Genomic DNA, 20,513 nt, shown 5'->3' with positions numbered 1-20,513 from the left:
TTAGTGAAGGCAGGCACCCGTTGCCGTAGCAATGTCTTGGTGGTCCCTGGGAGGTAAACCGCATGATGAGGATGTGTGTGTGTGTGTGTGTATGTGCACGCATATAAGTGAGTAGTAAAGTATGTGTAAGACTGTGTGTTCTTATGGGAGTGTAATTGTGCAGAATAGTGTGTATATTTCTACAGTGTGTGTGTGTGTGTGAAACAGAGAGAAGGATGGAGTGGATAATCCCTGAGAGAGTAGTCTAATGTAATGTATACTGTATATTAATGTGACACTTCTCTCCCCGTTGCTCTGTTTTCTACAATCAAGGATTGTCTGAGATCTTTTGGCACTACTTGTCCCCACTCAGGAGAGTTATTTAGACCTTCACTGTGTAGTATAATGGTCTATAGAAATGCATATGTCTTCTTTTTTGCTTATTCACTCCCCACCTCTCTTCATAACATTCATTTCCTCTTTTGCCAACTTTAACTAGCTACTAATATTCTCCCCCTCTTTTCATCTTTCTTTAATTCAGTTCAATAACGTTTGAGCTGTGAGGTTTGGGGGTGCAGAGTGTTTGTCAGTGGTGTGCAGAGCTGGATATGACGCCCCTGGCTGAGACCTAAGAGCAACACAGATGCCTTCCACATATTCCTTCCTTTTCCAGCGTCACACACTTCCCCAGCTCTCCCCAAACTCATTAAAAACCTATTAGATAATTAGCAATTACTGTTATATTGAGGGCAGATTAGCTGACATGTAGAACAATCAGCATGTTCAGGGAGTTGAAAATGGAGAAAGGAAGATGGGGGAGGGGCTACAGTGGGGTGCCCATTCTCACCTGGATATGGCATGTGTGGGCTGGCCAATTCTCACCTGCGGCTGCCGCACAGCTGACAGCTGCTGGAAGTGTGAATTGATACTAACTTCAGTTTTGTAAACTAATTATGACTACATTCGACCCAAGGTAGATGCTGACATGGTGCTGTTGACTGAATATGTCTGCCCCTCGCAGGTTGCTCAAAACATGTCAAGCCGTTTTTTTCCAGCCTCCTTTTGGGACTCGTCCAAGGGCTTGTGGGACGACTGGAATAAAAGTGCTTTGAAATGAGAGATGTGCTTGAACAGTTGTGCACACTATTTGGGTGATATTGAAAAATGTACGCATCAAGTACCCACAGCTTCTTCTCAGCAGTTAATTTGAAACAGAAGTAGAGTCAGCACTGCAGCAAAACTACTGTTTTAGTTTAGGGATGAAAAACATTTGGGTTTAGAAAGAAAACAGTTTTGAATCCTTTCAGATTCCACTAGACGGGTGTAGGACCAAGTGAGATTAATGGTTTAGGGTGGTATGATGAGCCTAAAGCCAGGGTTTTTTGTTGTCACAAAGGTGGCTCTCTTATAACTTCTGACTATCTTTTAACAGCAGCCCCAACTGTGTGCATTGCTTTGCCCTGGGAGCCTACAAGCATTCCACTGGTGATACAGAAAATATTTTTTCCCCATTTGGTTTGGGCCATACCAACACTTTAAATTTTACACATTATATTATTCATTCACTAAAAATGTGATTCTCAACCCCTGTTTGAGCCTGTTTGTTGATTTTCCATCATGCTTGCAGGACTGAGCAGGTTGTTAAATTTGCAAAATGTTACTGTTTGTTGGTGTTTGTGTCTGCTCATAAGTGGTTTATGTTGGTAACGGTCATTTTATTGCTGGTTTTAGTGAGGCCAGCTGTATTTAGCATATTTTTGAGTGCTTGCCCATTATTTTGAATGTCCCGGATCTGCTTCCATGCTGCTTGCCACAGTATGTTATTTCATTTTATTCTCCACAACCAACTCCTGGAAATACAAATGTGCCAGTTTGAAATAAACAGGAGGCATTGAGAGTGCATGTAGTCCAATAGTAATTTTCTGCCAGCATTCCTCTCTTGCCTTAATTACTGCAGAGTGTTGCTTTTTGCTGTGATAATGTTTTTATATTATATTCTCCATAGCTCTCAATTAAAACAACATGTTCCTTTTGAATGAAGTGGGCAGCACGTGATCAGTACATCCTGTGTATAAGAAGAGAGAAATAATGCATAAAATGCTCCCTGATGAAGAAAGTCTGTGTTAACTAATGAAGTTAGTAACCACGATAGTAATCATCATTTTTGTGAAGATTTTGCATATTACACCCTTAACTATGCAATGGAATAATTTTGTGAGGTATTAATTTAGTACAGATGAAGTACAAATAATAAACCCTGCCATTACAAAAATGATCTGAACAAGTTTAGTTTTGGGTGTACTTTCACAAAGATCAGAATCAATAAAGGTTACGTAAGCCCAATGCAATAAAGCCTTAACATTGTAAAGTAGCCTGAGCTATTATTATTTTTATGAATTCTGTTTGTCAGATTAAAGCTATCTCTCTCTGAGGCAGTAATACCAGAGAGACTTGGCTTGAACTACTTCCTCATTTGGAAAGACCTCCAGTCAGTGCCCTGTTTGCAAGGGAGACTTTTTTTTTTTTACATAGATTACTAGACTTTAAAATGTTTGATTTTGGCAGTTCATTCTTTTAAATTTTAGATATGAGGAACAGACCTTCGTGCTGCATTACTGTTTGTCTGCACTGACTTTTCTGAATCTTTTGATTTATTCTTTTGGAGATTCAAATCAAGAAGAACCTAAGATTGTCTTGTGTGTCTTTGTTTCATGATGTGGTTTCATAGTGTTTGATGAGAACATGCACCTACTGTTTGTTTGATATCTGGAATTCCAATGCGGAACACCATCATGGTCAGGAAAGTGTCCTCCAGCGGAGCCACTGTGGTCATGCTGCGCTCCATGAGAGCTCGTCTCTTCTGCAACGCATTCAGGCCTGGGTGATGGGGCTGCTGATTGGCTGCAATGAGATGATGCTTATTGGCCAGCTGATGATGCAGTGGGGCTTGATTGGGCATGTATGTGATACCCCGGTTGCCCAGGTTACCCGGCCTCAGCGGTCGGTCTGTTCTCTGCCTACCGACCACAATGGCTGCTGGTTTCACCACCTCGCCACCTTTCCCTTCCCAGGATTGTCGTCCTCCGATCATTTCCCTCTCCTCTAGACCCTCTAACCCTCCATTCTCCGTGTCACGTCCACCTTCCTCTTTTCTGTCTTCTCCTCCCTGCTCCTCTTCCTCCTCTTCATCCTCCCCATCTTTGTCATCCTGACCGGGATAAAAGTGCTCATTATTTCCCAGCATCCTTTGCGGTGCAGGGGTCACTGCAGAGAGGGCTGAGTGACATAGCTGTCATGGAGACAAAACATGGCTATCCCATGAGACTGGCTTCATCCTTAGAAACATGCTGTGGGAAACAGGCAGAGAAGGGAGTAAACTTTGGTCATTTCACACTTATCACTTGATTTGAAGAGTGAACTTTGCAAATGTGCTTAATACAGGTATGTAAAGAGACACGTGCAGTAATAGAAAAACTAGCCACCGGCAATGCTAATAAGTCCACATGTGTGAATGAGCACAGAGCTGGTCCACATTTTCCATTTAGCCACTGGGAATGCATCGGGGAATAGCAGGCTGATGAAAGACATGCTATATATAAACTCTGTGAATTTGCATCACAGGTTCTGTGCAGAAGAGAGTGAGTTGGTTAGTTTCACATGAGGTCAAGATCATTGCTACTTTGTCATAATGGAACCGACCTATGTCTGAGGCAGAACCCAGGGCTAACAGCTAAATGTGAGCTCCTTAAAGGAAAATTCCACCCTCAGATGCTTGCACACTGTTACACATCATCTGTTGTTAGATATTCATCGTGATGCAGGTGTTATTTTTAACTGAGGTGTTGTAATTGACCTCTTGATGTATCTCCTGCCTTGACAATGTTGACACGGTTCAGTGATGTGATACTGACAACCTCCACAAACATGCCTGAACTTCTTGTGCTGTTCTGTGCAGCTACACTGTAAAAAAGAAAAAACACTCTGAAAGTACCAAAAAAAGTTTTGCCAACCTATAATCTTTAGGTGAGATCATTTACATTCTTCTTTGATAAACTTGAATCTTTGAGTTTTAGAAGTTTTCTCAACTTTGTCTTTTCTGTAAAAAAAAAAAAAAAACACCCGGCACTATACTCCAAACCAAATCAAATCTGCTTTTTTCACACAAGCAACGTGGTAAATTTGTAACACAATTGATTGGGCCTGTGCTTTGATTGATTGTTACATAGAAACACTTGTCAATATTTCACACATATAATAGTGATTTTTTTTACTACCCGCCAGCACACCCTCACCTGCAACTGGTGAGAACAGTTTGATTACATACAGTATCTATAAATATTTTATAGATACTGCTGCAGATACGGCTGCATATTTTCAATTTACATCTATTAGTTTCAGAACAAACAGGTTTACCTATTGCTTTGAAGGACCTGCGAGTCCTGTCTGCTACCTACATCCATGGTCTGTATCTTCCACAACTTCTAAGCTTTTCCAAAAACCGTGGACAACACTAGATAAACAGAAGCAGGTTATCTGGATAAATTAAAGAGATAATTTGGATTATTTAGTGGCTGTATGAGGTAGTTATCCATGGTCAGTCCTTTAGCCACAGTAGATGGGGGTCAGCATGCCTCTGGTTTGGAAAAGCAGAGAGGAGTAAAATCACGGAACCTAAGCAATTAACTGCCATGGACAAGGTCAGCAACAAAATGTATTTTAGCCACCTAAAAAAAGGCTAACCTAAAAAAATGAATATCACTTTAATTGTATGCTATATTTAGAATATTTTCATCACTTAACCTTGCCATCAGATAACCTTTTTATGACAGGAAACCCCTCTCTGTTACTTAACAAGGCTCCTTTGACAAAAACAGCAAGTTACGTTGCAGAACACAGACGTTGCTGGTCTACTGCTGCTTCGATTTGTTAGTTAGTTTGTGTTACTGTGTGACTTCAGTGAATCCAAACTGACCTGATCAAGGTCACACAGTTACACAAACAAACTAACCAATCAAAACCACTGTAGGCCAGCAATTACTGTGTTCTCTGAGGTACAATTATTGATTTTGCCAATGGAGTTGGTTTTCAGGGAGAGATATGTGGCTTATATGACTGCTGTTTCTCATCTGAAAAGGCTCTTTGACATCAGGGTAACATAGTGAAAATATCTGAAATACAGTGTAGACTTAAAATGATTTTAATTTTGTTTAGTTTTGTTTGTGTCTCAAATACATTTTGTGCTTACCCTGTCCATAGTATTAAATTACTGAGGTTCCTACACCAGGACTCCTGTTGCTTCCCCAAACTGGGGGTATGTCAACCGCGATCTACTGTAGGTAATACACTGACAATGGACAAACCTCACCCCTTCAAATAATCCGAACTATCCCTTTAACATCAGTCCACATTGCAGCTTTAAGGGTATATTTTGTGTGTCTCTTGGCAGTCGCATCTGAGAATACTGGAATATGCTCAGTGTGCAGCTGTTGACATAGCTTGACATAGCAAATTCAATTTCATTTGAAGTATGCTGCAGGGGTTTTTCATCAGAGAAAAGTCATGCCCCTTAATTAAAAACCCAACTAGTGTTGTGGCTACATGGCGGTCTGGTCTGTTGCAGGCTCTCTGAATGTAAAAACTTATTTATTTGCCATTGATTCCTCCCTTCATAAATGTCTGCATAACGTCTACGAAGAGGAACTTACTCATTGATCTAAAGGACTAATATCAAAACATGAACTTTACTTTTGATGATGTAGAAAGCTGTAACATTTCCTGCTACGAACTGACATTACATGAAAAATATCTTGACTGAAATTATATCAGGTCATCTGCTTTTGGCCAGGTTTCTGCAGGGAGATTAAAATACTATCAATAAATAAAATGGACCCACAAATACAACTTGCATTACCAGAAGTTATTTGAAAGGGTGGATTTTTGCTTTAAGATTGTTTCATTACTTCACTGTGTTTCAGATTTGGCATACTGGCGCCTCCATATGTTCTGTCCTGGTTTTTCTATGGTGAAGTCTGGCTACAGGGGCTTTGCCATCATGCAGATCTGGACCATTGCCAACAGCTGCCTTAATGATGGTGAATGACGCAGGGAATCTCCCACTGTCTCATTGGCAGTTTGGTGCTCTGAATATCATATGAGTTGAGAGTCTGAAATAGATGGGTGTCAGAACGCTCAGATGGACAGATGGAACTCAATAAAATATCACATGAGACTATGGAGACACAACTCAAATTAGGGCACACTTCTAAACTCATTCAATCACAGATCACCAACATGCACATACTTAGAGTCAATTAGTTATTAATAAAATATGCAGGAAACATGGTGTTAATGGAGGTTAAAGGGGCATTAAGTGATCTATGACTTTTGACTTATCGACCTCTATCGGTGACCAAGGACATCGACAGGTGTCTGGCACAGCTTACAGTGGCCTGTAATTGACATAAATAATAATGTAGAGATGAAGAAGCTGGCCGATAGCCAGAGGTCCAACAGAACATTTGATGAAGAGGTTATAGAGTATATCCGTATTCAAAATACTGTAACAACAGGATTGTGTCGTTCTTTTTTGCTTTTTTGCCTTGAAAACAAAATGTGCTTGCTGATGCTGGCTCCACATCTGATTGTTCCATAGTTGAACATGTGCGTGTATGTGTTTGCATGCTTTTGTACTTCTCTGTGACAAAATATCCTCGCAATATAAGTTAAATGAAGAAAAAACCATAGGGTGTTGGAGGTTGGCTGAGTTAATTCAAACATTAAGTAAGGTTTAGGCATCAGGATTAGGCTCAGGATTTTGCTTATGGATTAAGGTGGACCTTTTTGGTCTCTGAAAATCAAGCAATGCCTATTTCAAAAATAGCAAGTATATGGATGTTTTTTTTAAACACAACTAATGCTGCTAAAAATAGGTAATTAACTCTTTTCCCACTGCCAGTAGATGAGTTTGCCTTTCTGTTCTTTTCCTGATATGCACCGGAAAGCTGCGAATCAGCTCAGAGATCAGACAGAAAGAGGCTTTTAAAGGTCTCTGTGCATTCTGCTCTCAGTACTTTGTGGCTTCTAACTGATTCTGTGGTTTTAAGTTCGTTTTTTCTCCTGCTCGCTGTCGCTGTTTGTACTCTCAAGTATAACACTTCCTGATTTTACCGCTTCATAATAAAAGGTTTATTGTGAAGAATTTATAGGAAATAAAATGACAAGTGCTTATCAGTTAAATAAACACCTTCCATCAGGTGCAAAGTGGGGCTGATACACCGTGTCAAACAGAGTCAAACCAGCACGTGTGTGAAAAAGTAGCATAAGAGTCACAGAATTTACTGACAGAGGTGACAAGCCTTCATTCCCTCTAATGAAAAGGTGAAAATTGTTCACCTGGGTGTCGTGTTAACATCACTGCTGATCGGAACTGGAACCAATAAATACCTGTGACTACTGCAGGGTCATCTCACTCAGGTCTGAATGCCGATTGTATGCTTTCCCACTAAAGACAAAAGCCAGATGTCCGTGGTTATCAGTGGGGTTCTTTGTCCAGTGTAAAAGAGGCTCAATAGTCAATTTTCCATTACTTGCAGTAACTTGTGTAAGTTACATTTCTTGCTTTTATTTACATTACTAATATACTTATTCTAAGCCAAATCATCTTTTCCTAAGCATAACCAAGTGGTTTTGTTGCTTAAAGTACTTCTCGTGCCTTTATTTTGAAAGTCTACCCAGATTTGATCATGGTGCCCTGCACGTGCAAGTGTAGGGCCACTAAATAAGCTGCCAAATTTGACAAGTTGGGAGTGAGAACGTATTGGCACCATTATGGTTGTTTCATGCAATGGAACAGTACAAATGACAGTTACTGCAACTTTCAAGACAACCATATGTTAAATGCCATAATTATAAAGTCAGCAGTGTTTGAATGATTGACTTGATGTATGCAAAACAATCCAAGCCTCGTCTGTGCATGCCTCACTGGCCAAAGGGAAGTCTGCTAGTTGAGCATTTCTGGGTGTAAGAGCAATACCACAAAGGGAGGAGGACTGGCTGTGGTCGATTCCCCAAGATGCTCTGAGAGTGACAGGGTGGGCCACTTCAACACAAACACAATGTCTGTCAGAACAAGTGAACCAGGACAGAAAGAAAGAGGAGAAAACTGAAGGATGGTTTAACAAGTACAATTGAGAAAAAAGTGTTTAAACACCCATACATCCATTTTCTGATGTTAGGATACATTAGGGGGAGGTGATCTGATAATGAAACATTTTGGAGAAAGTGTGTGGCTGGCTAACATTCTTAAAACTTTTCTTCATTAAGGTCTTTTACCGCTGGCAATACATTTAAGAGTCTCACTGCTTATCAATACTATATGGAGCTCAGTGTTAAATTACTAATGGCCTAAAACCCATATTCAGCATATATTTAACCAGTGTGGTAGGGAAAAGCACACTACAGGACCCACCTCTGGCCACTGTTGTAACCATGATGTATGTATATGTTCAAAATGTATCACATTTAGGCCTAAAACTTATCTAATCAAAAGCTGACAAAGAGCAGCATCTTAACAGCGTGTTTTGGAGATTAACACTATCATTCAAGAAGACCAGGAGAGGACAGGGCAGGTTGATTTATGAACAAAGTCTCATCAAATATTGAACAACAATGAGTCTGCACTCGGCAAGATAAGGAACTAGAGGGACAGGCTGAGAGTAGACAGGAGCCTAGTAATTGGGATGTAAAAGTGAAAGGGGAATACACAGGAGAGAAAGACGAAGAGAGATGTAGTTTGCATAAAGCAGAGTAATCAGATTGAGAGAAAAAAAGGGGGGGCTGGAAGAGGGATGAGAGCGGGTATAGACCTAAGGTAAAATAAACAGTAACATAAGGATAAACAGGATGAAAGGAGGCTGGAGTTTTGTATTAAAGGAAATGCTATTTGATGTCATATTCTGACAAAGGCAACTCCAATCAAACCTCTTTAAAAAATCTCTTCCACCATCATGGATGGCGTTTCATCTTTGCCTTCTCCGTCCTGTCACTCAACTCCCACGCTCTGCCACAACAATAGCACAGACTTAGTCAGTTTCCTTATGCCAGCTGTTTGGCACTCCTGTCGCTGTCCTGGTCATCATCTCTCCAACTAGTCTTGACTTTTCTTCCTCTCGGGAAAACGCTGATCGGAGAGAGAAATGAATTTCACTCTCCTGACAGAGCTGTCTTTCTGTATCGTCTCAGAGGCAGAAAATTCATTTTTCACTGTCTTACACAGAATCTCTTCATTTTCAGCCGCTCACTTACATTGTTTTTCGATATGACTTGTTTGATTATTGTCCTGTATTTTTTTTTATACTCTTGGATCAAAGGAATATAGCCAGGGCATCCTGCACGTCTGAAGTAAGGGTTGCTTGTATTGTCAGCAAGACAGATTCAATGCCTCATTTTGCTGTGATTGCCGATTCTGAGATTGTGAAGAAGCTGTGGTCTGTGGAAAACACAAGTAAGCCACCATATACAGATAACAGCCAGAAAACTACCACTATTTTGTAGCGTGCAAGGCTTATGACTAACATGAACAACAGTTTTGCTTATATAGTCAGACACATCTCAAAGTCCCGCAGACTAAGCTATGGTGCTGCAGGAATGAGTCCTAAAACCAGAGAAATGTAGCAAGCTAAGCTACAATAAAATGACAAAAGTAGCTTAACTACATCAAAGCTATTTTTTAAAGCAAAAATAAAGTATCTAAGTATCTGTCTGTCTGTGTTTAGTAGTATATGTATTAGCCTCCTTCTGTACTGGGAGCCATCTACACAAATATCTAATTATTTATTTAAATTGACCACTACAATTTGGTTTTGTAGAGAAGTCTGTTAAAAAAAAAACTGCACAAGTAATATTTCTGAGTAACAAAACCCAAAGTGATACTTCTCAGCTTCTCCTGTCTTCTCATTTTTCCTACCTCTTCCTGCCTAAATTCTCTTCACACGCATGCATACACGACATGTTGCTAGCTAGCGCCATGTTAGCTGTTGGTGTTTGCTGACTGAGTTGTGTTGATTAGCTTAGCTAGCGATTGTTGTGTTAACTTCGGGAAGTACCTGAATGTGTGTCCTTAAATTTGTGTTGGACGTCTTGGATGTTGACAGGAGCCTCCTTTTGGGGCTGCAAAGTGAACACCAGAACGTGTAACTGTCCACTGTGAAGACTCCATAAGTTGGACGTCTCTGTCCCCTCCTCTGCATTTTTTTTTCTACATCAGGGCATCAGCAGGAGGGCAGGTACGTGACGTCACATGGAAGAGACGCATTTAAGGTTTAGAATTGCGTGGGGAAATGTAGCTTCTGTTACGACCACGTTACTGAGAAATGTAGTTAAACTAGTAACGCCGCTACTTGTAACGCCACTACTGCCCAACACTGATGAAAACACAATTCTAATTTTCAGGTCACTATACACTATGACAACATTTATATGTATATTTTATCCCATTACTGCCTTTAATGGCTAAAAAATTGCACTATATTATGTAATTTTGCAAAGACTTTTAATTACAAAAGCTGTATGTATATAAAAATATTTTATCAGTATAAGCCAACAGAATTCAACGATATACTTTTTCTCTGATCGTACTGAGCTTCTAACTCAAAACTTAGAGAAAAATTTCAACAGTCATGCAATGTAAGAATAGAAAAAACGAACATCTGAAGGTTTCAGAAGTTGTTGAGCCAGTCTGCCCTTGGGATGCCAATCCAGCAGCTTGACTTCTGATGATCAGAAACCATGCAGAGACTCAAATAGAGGATTTCGACAGATCAGGGCCAAAATGGGTGCACTGACAGTAGGGAAATGGAGTGAAAGTAAGATGAAGAATCAGGAACTGATTAATCATGATCACAAGGACAGAGATGGATACCCTCCTTGAGTACCTGGAAAGTAAAGATGAATGGAGAGATCTGCAGAGAGATTTTACTGGTATCTCTTGCCTCTGTTATCTTTGCCTTTTCTAAGATTTTTTCTGTGCATCTTGCTTTTTGCAAAGCGAAGCAAAGTTGCAATAACGACTTTGGGGCTCATTTGCTTTATTCCTTGGGGTTCCTTATAAACAAAACATTATGCATGTGTTGGCTTATAAGTCAAACTCAAGTTTACTGTGATGCAAATTGTGCACAATGCAAAATAATGTTGGATCTTGGGGATTTTTATAGTCTTCCCTATTTCACTGTATTTTAAATTATACATTATTTTATGAATTATCTTTTGTGAAAGTATCCCACTGTCACTACATACATTACGTGTACTCTGCACAGTTAGCTGTGACAGTGTTGACTGTGCTGCAGGGGTTTCTCCTCTTCTTTGGCCAGTCTCACATGAATATTCATAAGTACAGTTGCAGTACAATGTACTACCAAGACCTAATGGACAGTCAGTTCAACCCATACTCATAATTCCTCTTTTTGTCAATCTCTCTCTCTCTCTTCCTCTTTCACTCACTCACGCTCTCCCTATGTAGGACAGAGCATGTGTATAGATATATTTTCAGTGTATCGGTCCCCAGAAAGTAGAATTGGAGATCATCCAAGGAACAGATTGTCCCACTTTTATGTCCTGCGAAAGTGGAGCGGCCAAGTTCTGTCCTCTATATCCCTCTTTCACTGGGTCTCCAGCCTTCAGCCTCTTTCACACCGCCAATGACGAGGAACCGTCAAGAACACTCTAGGCCTACTCCAACACAGGATGGATGGTGGATGAGTCACTAAACTGGGGAGGAGAGGGCACTTGGTTTTATATGAATGGTGCATCACTAGCCATCAGGTCTGGGGGTGGTGCTCTGACGTAGGGGTGTAAGGGGGAAGGGCTAAGCAGGGGTATGATAAGTGGGTACCCTACTGTGTATAGCATCAGCACTCATTAAACTTCAAAGGACAACACAATTGACAAATCCTTTAAGTTTCAAAGTCTAAGATCTCTGAATCTCTGAAGATGAAATTATGCATTAAAAATGTATTGATTTTTTTTGTGCTGTTTTTTGTGTGAAGCTTTTGTGTTATTATGGAAAGGCTTGGCATTTTCAAGTGGTAATTAAATCTGTGCTTGATAAAATCAGATAAAATGCAAGTGCCTAATTGACAATCACAGCGTCACTGATTAATTTTACAGGCAGATAACAACACCAGCAATAGATTTATCCTCTATGCACCCAAAAATCCTGGCATTTCCCTCAGCAGGGTGGAGAGATTCTCCAACACAAACAGATGCCTTTTAGTCAATATTTTATCAGATGCTAATCAAAAAAAAAAAGAAAGACGATAACCCTGCTAATCAGTAATTAAGTGGATGATTAAAATAATTACTCCCAGCTCTCCATTTCACAATAAACATCCTGCCCCTTTGATCTGCATTTCAGCTCCATCCTCCCCATCACCACCTCACCAAGGACGATCTTTTTTAGGAAAAAGGGGCCACAGCTACCTTCACAGGTTACAAACCACTCGCCTGATGTTCCAGGCACGTGTGCATGCGCACACACACGCTGCATGATCGCACACACACATTCCACCGTTTGACTCTTTAAGCAGCACTCGAACACATCTGTCCTGGAAAAATGTCTAGCAGAAACCAACAGTAAGTGTCAGACCAGTCAGCCTGTGCTTGGCTGGCGGTCTCGTGTAGATCAAAGTGGGCTATCTTTCCCCTCAGACTGGATATAATTGGGTCAGGTGGAGCACGCGCTGAGGGCCTCGCTTGGGCTAAACTTGGCTGGATGGGCTGGGAGACCTCAATGCAGCACAGATTTAGGAGTGAACATCCCCTGTGCTATTTTTGAGACTTCCCCCTTCCTGTAAACATTGTTTGGTACAGTAACTAAAGCTTCTACAAAACAGAAATCCCTAAATCAGGGAGCCTCAACTTTTACTTTTACTGGCCCATGACCTCATTTTCAGGTGCTCATTTACACGGCTCAGAGTTCAAACAATTCACATTTAAAATGCAGCAGAATCTAGTTAGAGTTTGGTGTCGAGGCTCCAACCTCATCACTCCTTACGGATTATGTTTACATAAAGATTTTGGGGAGTGATTTGCAAATATCTTAACCGCCGTGATGAAGCCTGTAGGTAGGTGCTGCTGGTACACTGGTACACTGATGTAGGGCAGCAGTGGTACTGACAAGCAGAGGGAGAGATGGGAAATTTTTGCAGTTTAAATAGACCGCCAAATTAGGAGGAAGTGTTTGGTATATTACTATGGAGAGAGCGGCATGTCACATGTGTGTGACTGCCTGGACTAACAAGTTTTCCTACATTATGTGAATCTGTGTAAAGCATTGTTTTATATTAGATTTTCTCAATCTCTAAGTGGATAACACAGAAAAAACACATATTCCAAGTCAACTTTTCTATTAAAATATAACAATCAAATATTTCTGTTTAAATTTTACAAATGTCCTGTGATTCTATCCACAAATCCCATGTAGATCATTTGGGTTGGGAACTGAGACCCTGTTCCAGGTGATAAATGATTCCAGTCTATCAGAACTGCACGCCTTTCAGTTTTTTTTCTGACAGTTGCATATTGCAAAACAAAGTCAAACTCAGGCAGGAGTCATGGTGGACAGGAAGAAAGTGTCCAAATCATGGCTTCAGTTCAGAAACAGAGGTTACAACATTATTAGTTGTAATGTCTGCAAAATGATAATTTCAAGTGAGGAAGGAAACACCAGAAGTATGCTGAAACATCTCTCTATGAAACAGGCTTAAATTCCAGGAATGCCAGACTCCATGTCAGATGCCTGATCAGAAAAATACTGGGCCTCAAATACAAAAGGAGCTGTAATGCATGTTAATTTAATCAGTAATCACTGTCAATCTTTCACTGAACTGGACAATCAGTATTTTGACTTAAAAACTTGCACTGGTTATGACATGGAGTTATTTCATCTCTGGAGTCACACAGGAAAGATCACTAGCAATGTATTTTTGCATCAGTGTGGGCCAAAGAAAAGTTTTCTGCCCACTGAAATGAATTACAGACTGTCTTGAACGTTAGTTTTAGCAATTTCTCATACGTGGCTGATAAGGGGAACAGAAAGTAGAAAATGGCAGAATAACACTGTTAGGTAACATATGGTGTAAAGTGAACAGCAGTGGTGCAGACATCACTTTTAACACAGGGTGATGAAGAGACTTCTAAAATCTGTCTTAAGTGACTTCGTGACTTCTGCTAACAGAAACATGTTCCACGTGTTGATAATCCTGATACAGCGTGTTTTGCTGCTGACAGAAAGTAAACAGGATGCTGCTCCTGCTGCTGCAGCTGCATGAGGAGGACAGGTTGCTCGGTGTTTCTGCACTCGTGTGGAGCAGTTTGTCCTGCTGTGATAAGTCACGTCCAGTTTGTGGCCAAACTGTTGCAGTTCTGTCTAAAAAATTACCACACTTTAGATGATCACAGTGAGCCTGGCTCTCTGCAGCTTGTATTCCAGGTTAATCCATGCTCTGACCCATCATAGCAGTTCATAGCAACGCATCGACGCACATTTTGACGTATTTTTGTAATCAGTGATGTTTTGACGATGAATTACCCCAACCTACAAATATTCTTTATAATTTTTTTAGATGATGACAGACTGTTGCTACAACTAGCTCCTGACTCTAAATTAACCTGCAGTTCAACGGCGGAGCTTTTGCACACCTCAGTCACATGCATGCGCTCTTTCTACTCTGAAAGAGCGCATGCATGTGATTTTTACACTGTATTCAGACTTGGAGATGATAAAACAGTTGCACTGAATCTGAGAACCTGTGTGGGCCTACTTCTTTTCCACACAGAAAATGGATCAGGAATCAAAACAGAATCAGACTGATAAACAGATTCTAAAATGGCATGGGTATCAATAAAATGTTATCAGTTGCTATATCAGTGTGGGATACCAACTCTAAGATTTTGGACCTCTGCACAAATAATGTTTGAAACCTTGGAAACATACCTTTAATCTAAAGACAACATTAATGAAGCAGACTTAATGCCTCGTAATATTTCACGTGTGTTATTGGAAGGTTATTATTTCCGGTTAATGAGCTAATCCATGTGGGCCAATATATGAGACACAATGTTCTTTTTATTGTCCGTTTAGTAATAAAATGTTCCCTTCAGCAATTACTTCAATGACACCAGATCCCAGGTCCCATGTGGACATGTCGGTTGCGGCAGTGAAATCAAACTTGTATTAGATTTGTTTGTGGGGGAACACAACACCCCATATCTAATAACTTAGACTGCATCATCTGAAATACATAAAAAAATAATGAGATGTCCAAAAGCAAAATATCAGATTTCCAGTTAATCTGTTACAACACAAACTTCCCTTTCACCCACTACAGATGATATGACAGGAAGTGTATTAAAATGTGATGAAAACAAAGACTTAAAAGGCAACTGTGCAGCAGGTTGCCTTCTGTTTCACAAAAACACAAAAGGAAAGAAGCAGAGATGCCGGATCAAACATTTTCTGATAAAACAGAATTCCTGGTAACATGTAACTTTTTCCGGTACATCTCTTATTTTTTTTTTATACTTATCCCAGAGCTCCTGACCAGGAAGACCTCAGGCCTCACAATGAAAGCAGGCCACAGACAAACTAGTCAGACACACGGAGATGAGCGCAGGTTTAAGGCTTTAGGGTGGATTTTATGGCAGATAAACAGCCACAAATAGACTGTCCACTAGTGACACGTTCACTTACCTTGCAAGTCCACTGACATAAAGGTAACACTGAGAGACAAAAGTCAACAAGATACTAATAAATGCTGTTAGACATGGCTGACAAAGTGAGGACCATGTCGACGCCTGTCAGGTCCCATTAGAGATCGTCCACCTACCATGTAATGGAGAGTAATTGGTTCTACAGACAGGAAGACCCTATATTCTTAAAGGGACAGTTCACCTCAAAATCAACAATACATATTTTTCCCCTTACTTGTACTGCTATTCATCCATCTAGATTGTTTTGGTGTGAGTTTTGGAGACCGTGGAGATGTCAGCCTTCCCTTGAATATAATGAAACTAGGTGGCACTTGGCTTGTGGTGCTCAAAGCTTAAAAAATACATTTGAAAAACTCATCAGTATCTGTCTCTTTTCAGAAATTAAGATGATCCACAGACCTTGTTGTGAGCAATATGATGTAGGAACTGTTTTCTTTCAACTGAACTATGTCTGCCAACCCAACATGTTCTCATTCCAGCTCACAGACAGTTTTTTGTCACACTCCTTAGCATCTCATACTGATGTAGAAAGGAACCCTTCAGCAGCTGTATGAGACGCTGCCAGAGAGCATATTTAACCAGCAATTAATGATGTGAAACAGTCACTGTTTGGAAAAGGTCATGTTTTAGGGTTAAAAATGTTATGTACATCATGTGTAAGATCACATGACACTTAACATTAAATACCTTTAATCTTTTAATAAGGTCTTGGTTTTCACATGGGACAGGAACCCCGGTTTCTTGGTGGAAAGTCTTGTGTTTGACCCTGTCTGTATGAGTCGCAGAGAGATGTGACAAAACATCAGCATCCGACAACTCGGGAATGAGAATTGGCTGGCCAACCATATCACCATACTTGCTAGCTCAGTGATGCTAACGTTACAGCCCATGTTTACATCCCACGCCGTCATTACAAGTCTCTCATCCATGAGTAGATGCACGCTTCCTTCTGTGTGGTGATATGGTTGGTGGGTGTAGGTTGGTGGAAAGGAAATACTTCCTACATGAAACTGCTCATAGCAAGATCTGCGGATTATCTTGAGTAACCCAGTTGTGATATCTGAAAAGAGAAATTGCAGTTGATTTTTTTTTTACACTTTGAGCTCCACAAGCCCAGTGCCATCTAGTTCCATTATATTTGAAAGAAGTCATAAATCTCTATGGCTGATATCTCTGCAACTCACACTACAACAGTCAAGATGTATAGATAGCACGACAGGCAATAGGAAAAACACATATTTTTGATTTTGGGGTGAACTGTGCCTTTAACTTTGCACTTCATACTTATGAGTATTACAGCTGTAGGCTTATACTTATTTTCTAATAAACCTCTTTACCAAACCAGTGACATTTGTAACTTAGGGGGGCAAGAAACACATGTAGTCTTTGGTAGCAAGTCAATTTGTTTTGGGTTAGTATCTCTATAGCAACTGAGGTTGGATGTTAGATGGAAAAAGCAATGAACATATTAAATGTGTGCTTTTTATTATTATTAAGATATTTTGTGAAAACTGTGTTCTTCACACCTGCTGTTGTTTATAATCAGATCAGCACTACCTTGTTATGACCCAAAACTGAGCCAAAGCTTCCTGGCTAAAGGGCCATCTGATCTTGTTGGCTTGAAATGGGCTGCTCAGCAAACTGTGCGGTTAATGAGAGATATATATACTCCTATTTTCACGTCATAAGGTAGATTTACACACCTTAAACTCTAACTGGTGTCCTAAAAAGCTGTCAAGTAAACACCGATGTTATAAAGTCCCTTTAATCAGTGCATATAAAAGCCAGTTGCTGCCTTCTGAGCCATCTGTGCGAGAAGACTGTGACTGTATTTTTCAGTCATTAACTTGAAGTTGTGTTCAGAAATTGTAAAGCCCGAGCTATTTGAGCTCTTCATAATGGCGGGTGTGTTGCAGTTTGCCGGCTTCTGTTTTCATGGCTTACGGCAATCCTCCAGATCTTTCCCCTGGGGGATATCTCCCTGTACGTAATAATGAAAAGCCTGCAGAGTCAGGGGAAACAGCTCTGCTCTCACGCTCCATCTTAATGAGCACAACAATGAGACTCTGTCAGTTCTGCAAATAACAATTAGAAGTTCATTAAAAATCATATTAGATGATAATTTTTATTTACACATGAAATTGCTTCTCAAGGTTATTTGAAGATGACACTTTAAATGTCAGGCAGAAGATGCTCTATGGCATTTCTTTGCACAGATTTTGCAGTGTTTGTCCTTGAATTAAGAGCTATAACGAGTGTGTGTGTGTGTGTGTGTGTGTATTCAAGTGTGGGGATTTCAATGGGCACGTGTGTGTATTTTGCTTTTTTAAAGCTCCATACAGCTGTAGCCCAGTTTAGTACTCTCATGGGACTGATTTAAGGAACATTTTGTTGTGGGTTTTGCATTTCTGCTTCATAGATACAGTAGTAGCTTGCAGCTAATGGAGCCTAGCCATGTTCCTCCACAGCAGAGAGCTGTCACTGGAAATATTCTCTCAGCATGTCTGTCTTTTGTCCTTACACTCTCTCCTTACCAAACCCTGGAGAATTGCTGGACCATATAGCACTGTCACATCTGCTACACTGACCAGCCCCTTTTATCGACTCCTGATCCTCCAGGAGAGATGGGAGAGGACAGAACAGGACTGGGCAGGAGAGAACAGCAGGACGGGATGGAGTGAAAATAAGAAGGCAGTGGTGGTGGAAATTTCCTGAATCGGCGCAGCACACATTTCCACAGCTTTCTGTCCAATTCAGTGTATGTTCATGTCTTTCATCTCCAATTGTTTCATAATCACATTCTCTTTTGGCATTAGTCACACATTACATATAATCACTGCAAGTCCCTCTCAATTGATAATGTCACCCGCCTGTCTTTGTTCCATTATGATCAATTGTTCTGTGTTTGTTTGGAAGCCATTAATCTCAGTGTACCCACTCTGATCTAAATTGCCTACTTTATTTTCTTTCTTTTCCAAATGAACTCCCTTAGGTGTCCTTCCCCGAGAGAAGAATATGCTTTTAAAGCCAGTATTGCTTGTTGTGCATTACACTGTGTGGGGCAGGTCTTCGGAGGCCGTGCAAAGTCAATTATGTTGTATCTATAGGATGAACGTGCACAGCGCTTAGGTGTGTGTATGCATGTGTGTGTGTTCTCTGGGGTCCTCAGAGGGTTTCCACCTTTCCATCAGCTGACACCATGAATGCAAGTGAGCAGGTAACAATTCTGACAAGTCGCAGCAGCTACAGCAGTGTGTGAAATGTGGGTGTTGATGAGCTCTAGTTTGATTCTGTAAAATGTAATACAATCCTGGAAGTGTCTGGGTAGCATTAAAATAGCTATTACATAAATGTAGGCTTTATATAAGCACAGGTATTAACATTTTTCCTCCAAATTCCCAGACTGATTTCTATCTTATACATCAATTACTGCCCAATTTTCTTCTGTGCATACAACAGGTCATAACCTACTTTGTAACTGTGGGGGAGCGGTTATAAAATACAGCAATGTACAATTATGACTCATAATGAACATGGCATAATCTACATGAAACAGGGGCTTAACAAGCCACAGGGGATCCAATTATGGCCACAAAGTTGGATTCAGCATGAAAGCCTCATTTAGAAAAATGAACTTTTCCACCATCACTGCCCACTGTGTCCAGTAGAAAATGTCTGGCAACAGTCCTTTTAGTTTGAATGTCACCTTGATGTGTCTTTTTGTCATTTAATCTCCATAATTTGCATTCAACACAAGCAAACAAATCTACAAAACCTTCATTAGAGCTTTTTAAAGCTTATGTGCACTACAGCTGACACATTCCGCTAACTAATCACTAATCAGTCTTAAAGCTGTTCTGGAGTGTGATTACTGTAGAGTTTTCTGTGATCTTTGTAATTCTTTCACTGTCCCAGTTTGCTCTTTGTGCCTACCTACATAAAACATGGGAATCAGACCCTCTGAGGACTTGTACCCCCCTCTCTCTGCCACAATCTCAGCAGTACCTTGCTGCTAAAGATCATTTCTTTCTGTCTTTCTTTGTCTGGCCAGTACTCATAATTGCATGTCTTTTATATTCAGTTCATATGCTATAAGTTTCTGTCTTCAATATTAGTCGGTACTTTTTGCTGTTTATTTTTTTTTTTAGCATTCTCAACACTTTACATGACTTTGATTTTAAAATACACAAAGCTGTTATTCTTGGTAAATTGCAACCAAAAGTCTGAGTATACAAATAAATATAAGAAAGTAAATACCTTTGAGTCTGCAGTTCAGGCTGTGTTGATCCTTGTTTTATCCGCAGTGACCTCCTTGATAAACCACAAAGAGAGTAAAAAAGGGACCAGGATTAGAAAATGAGAGAAAGATCCCAGCTGATAAAATATAGATGAGGGGGAAAAAAAGAAAAAGTGATTTGCTCTTTCTCTTTCAAAATCACATTTTTCGTGCCTTCTAGTCTTTAAATGTGAATCGTTATGAGGCAGCCCGCGCCACTGTATTGTGCAGCCTCTCTTTCTCTTTTTCATTCACACACACACTTTCACCTACTCTATGCCCTGGTTTAGCCATCTCCCTCCCTCTCTGTCTCTCTCTCACACACGCTCCCTCTCTTTCTCTCTTACTTCAGCGGCTAGATTGATCTCTCTCCTTCATTCCCCGTCCTCTCTTTGTACTTCCACTGTGTTCTGACTCTTCACCCTCTATCTGTCGGTTGCTCTCTCTGCTTTTTTTTTCCTAGCACCCATGTGCTCTTCTATTCAATTATCCC

General features: G+C 40.3%; 1 protein-coding gene across 1 annotated transcript in view; it reads right to left on the bottom strand.

Annotated features, from left to right (window-relative positions):
- The window catches only part of LOC146311840 (SH3 and multiple ankyrin repeat domains protein 1-like), a 62,373-nt gene extending 42,116 nt beyond the window's left edge, over positions 1 to 20,257 (bottom strand). The window contains exons 1-2 of the mRNA XM_084740349.1: positions 20,002 to 20,257; positions 2,732 to 3,326 (exon numbers count right to left, since the gene is read on the bottom strand). Coding sequence (XP_084596475.1) covers positions 2,732 to 3,223 — 492 coding nt within the window. The 5' untranslated portion in view covers positions 3,224 to 3,326; positions 20,002 to 20,257. The remainder of the gene's footprint in view (positions 1 to 2,731; positions 3,327 to 20,001) is intronic.
- Positions 20,258 to 20,513: the final 256 nt, after the last annotated feature.

This window comes from Lutjanus erythropterus, chromosome 17 (assembly GCF_056507025.1).
Source record: "Lutjanus erythropterus isolate fLutEry1 chromosome 17, fLutEry1.hap2, whole genome shotgun sequence".
Classification (NCBI taxonomy): Eukaryota; Metazoa; Chordata; class Actinopteri; order Lutjaniformes; family Lutjanidae; genus Lutjanus; species Lutjanus erythropterus.
Note: the sequence above shows the minus strand (reverse complement) of the source record. Positions and strands in the feature narration are given on the sequence as shown.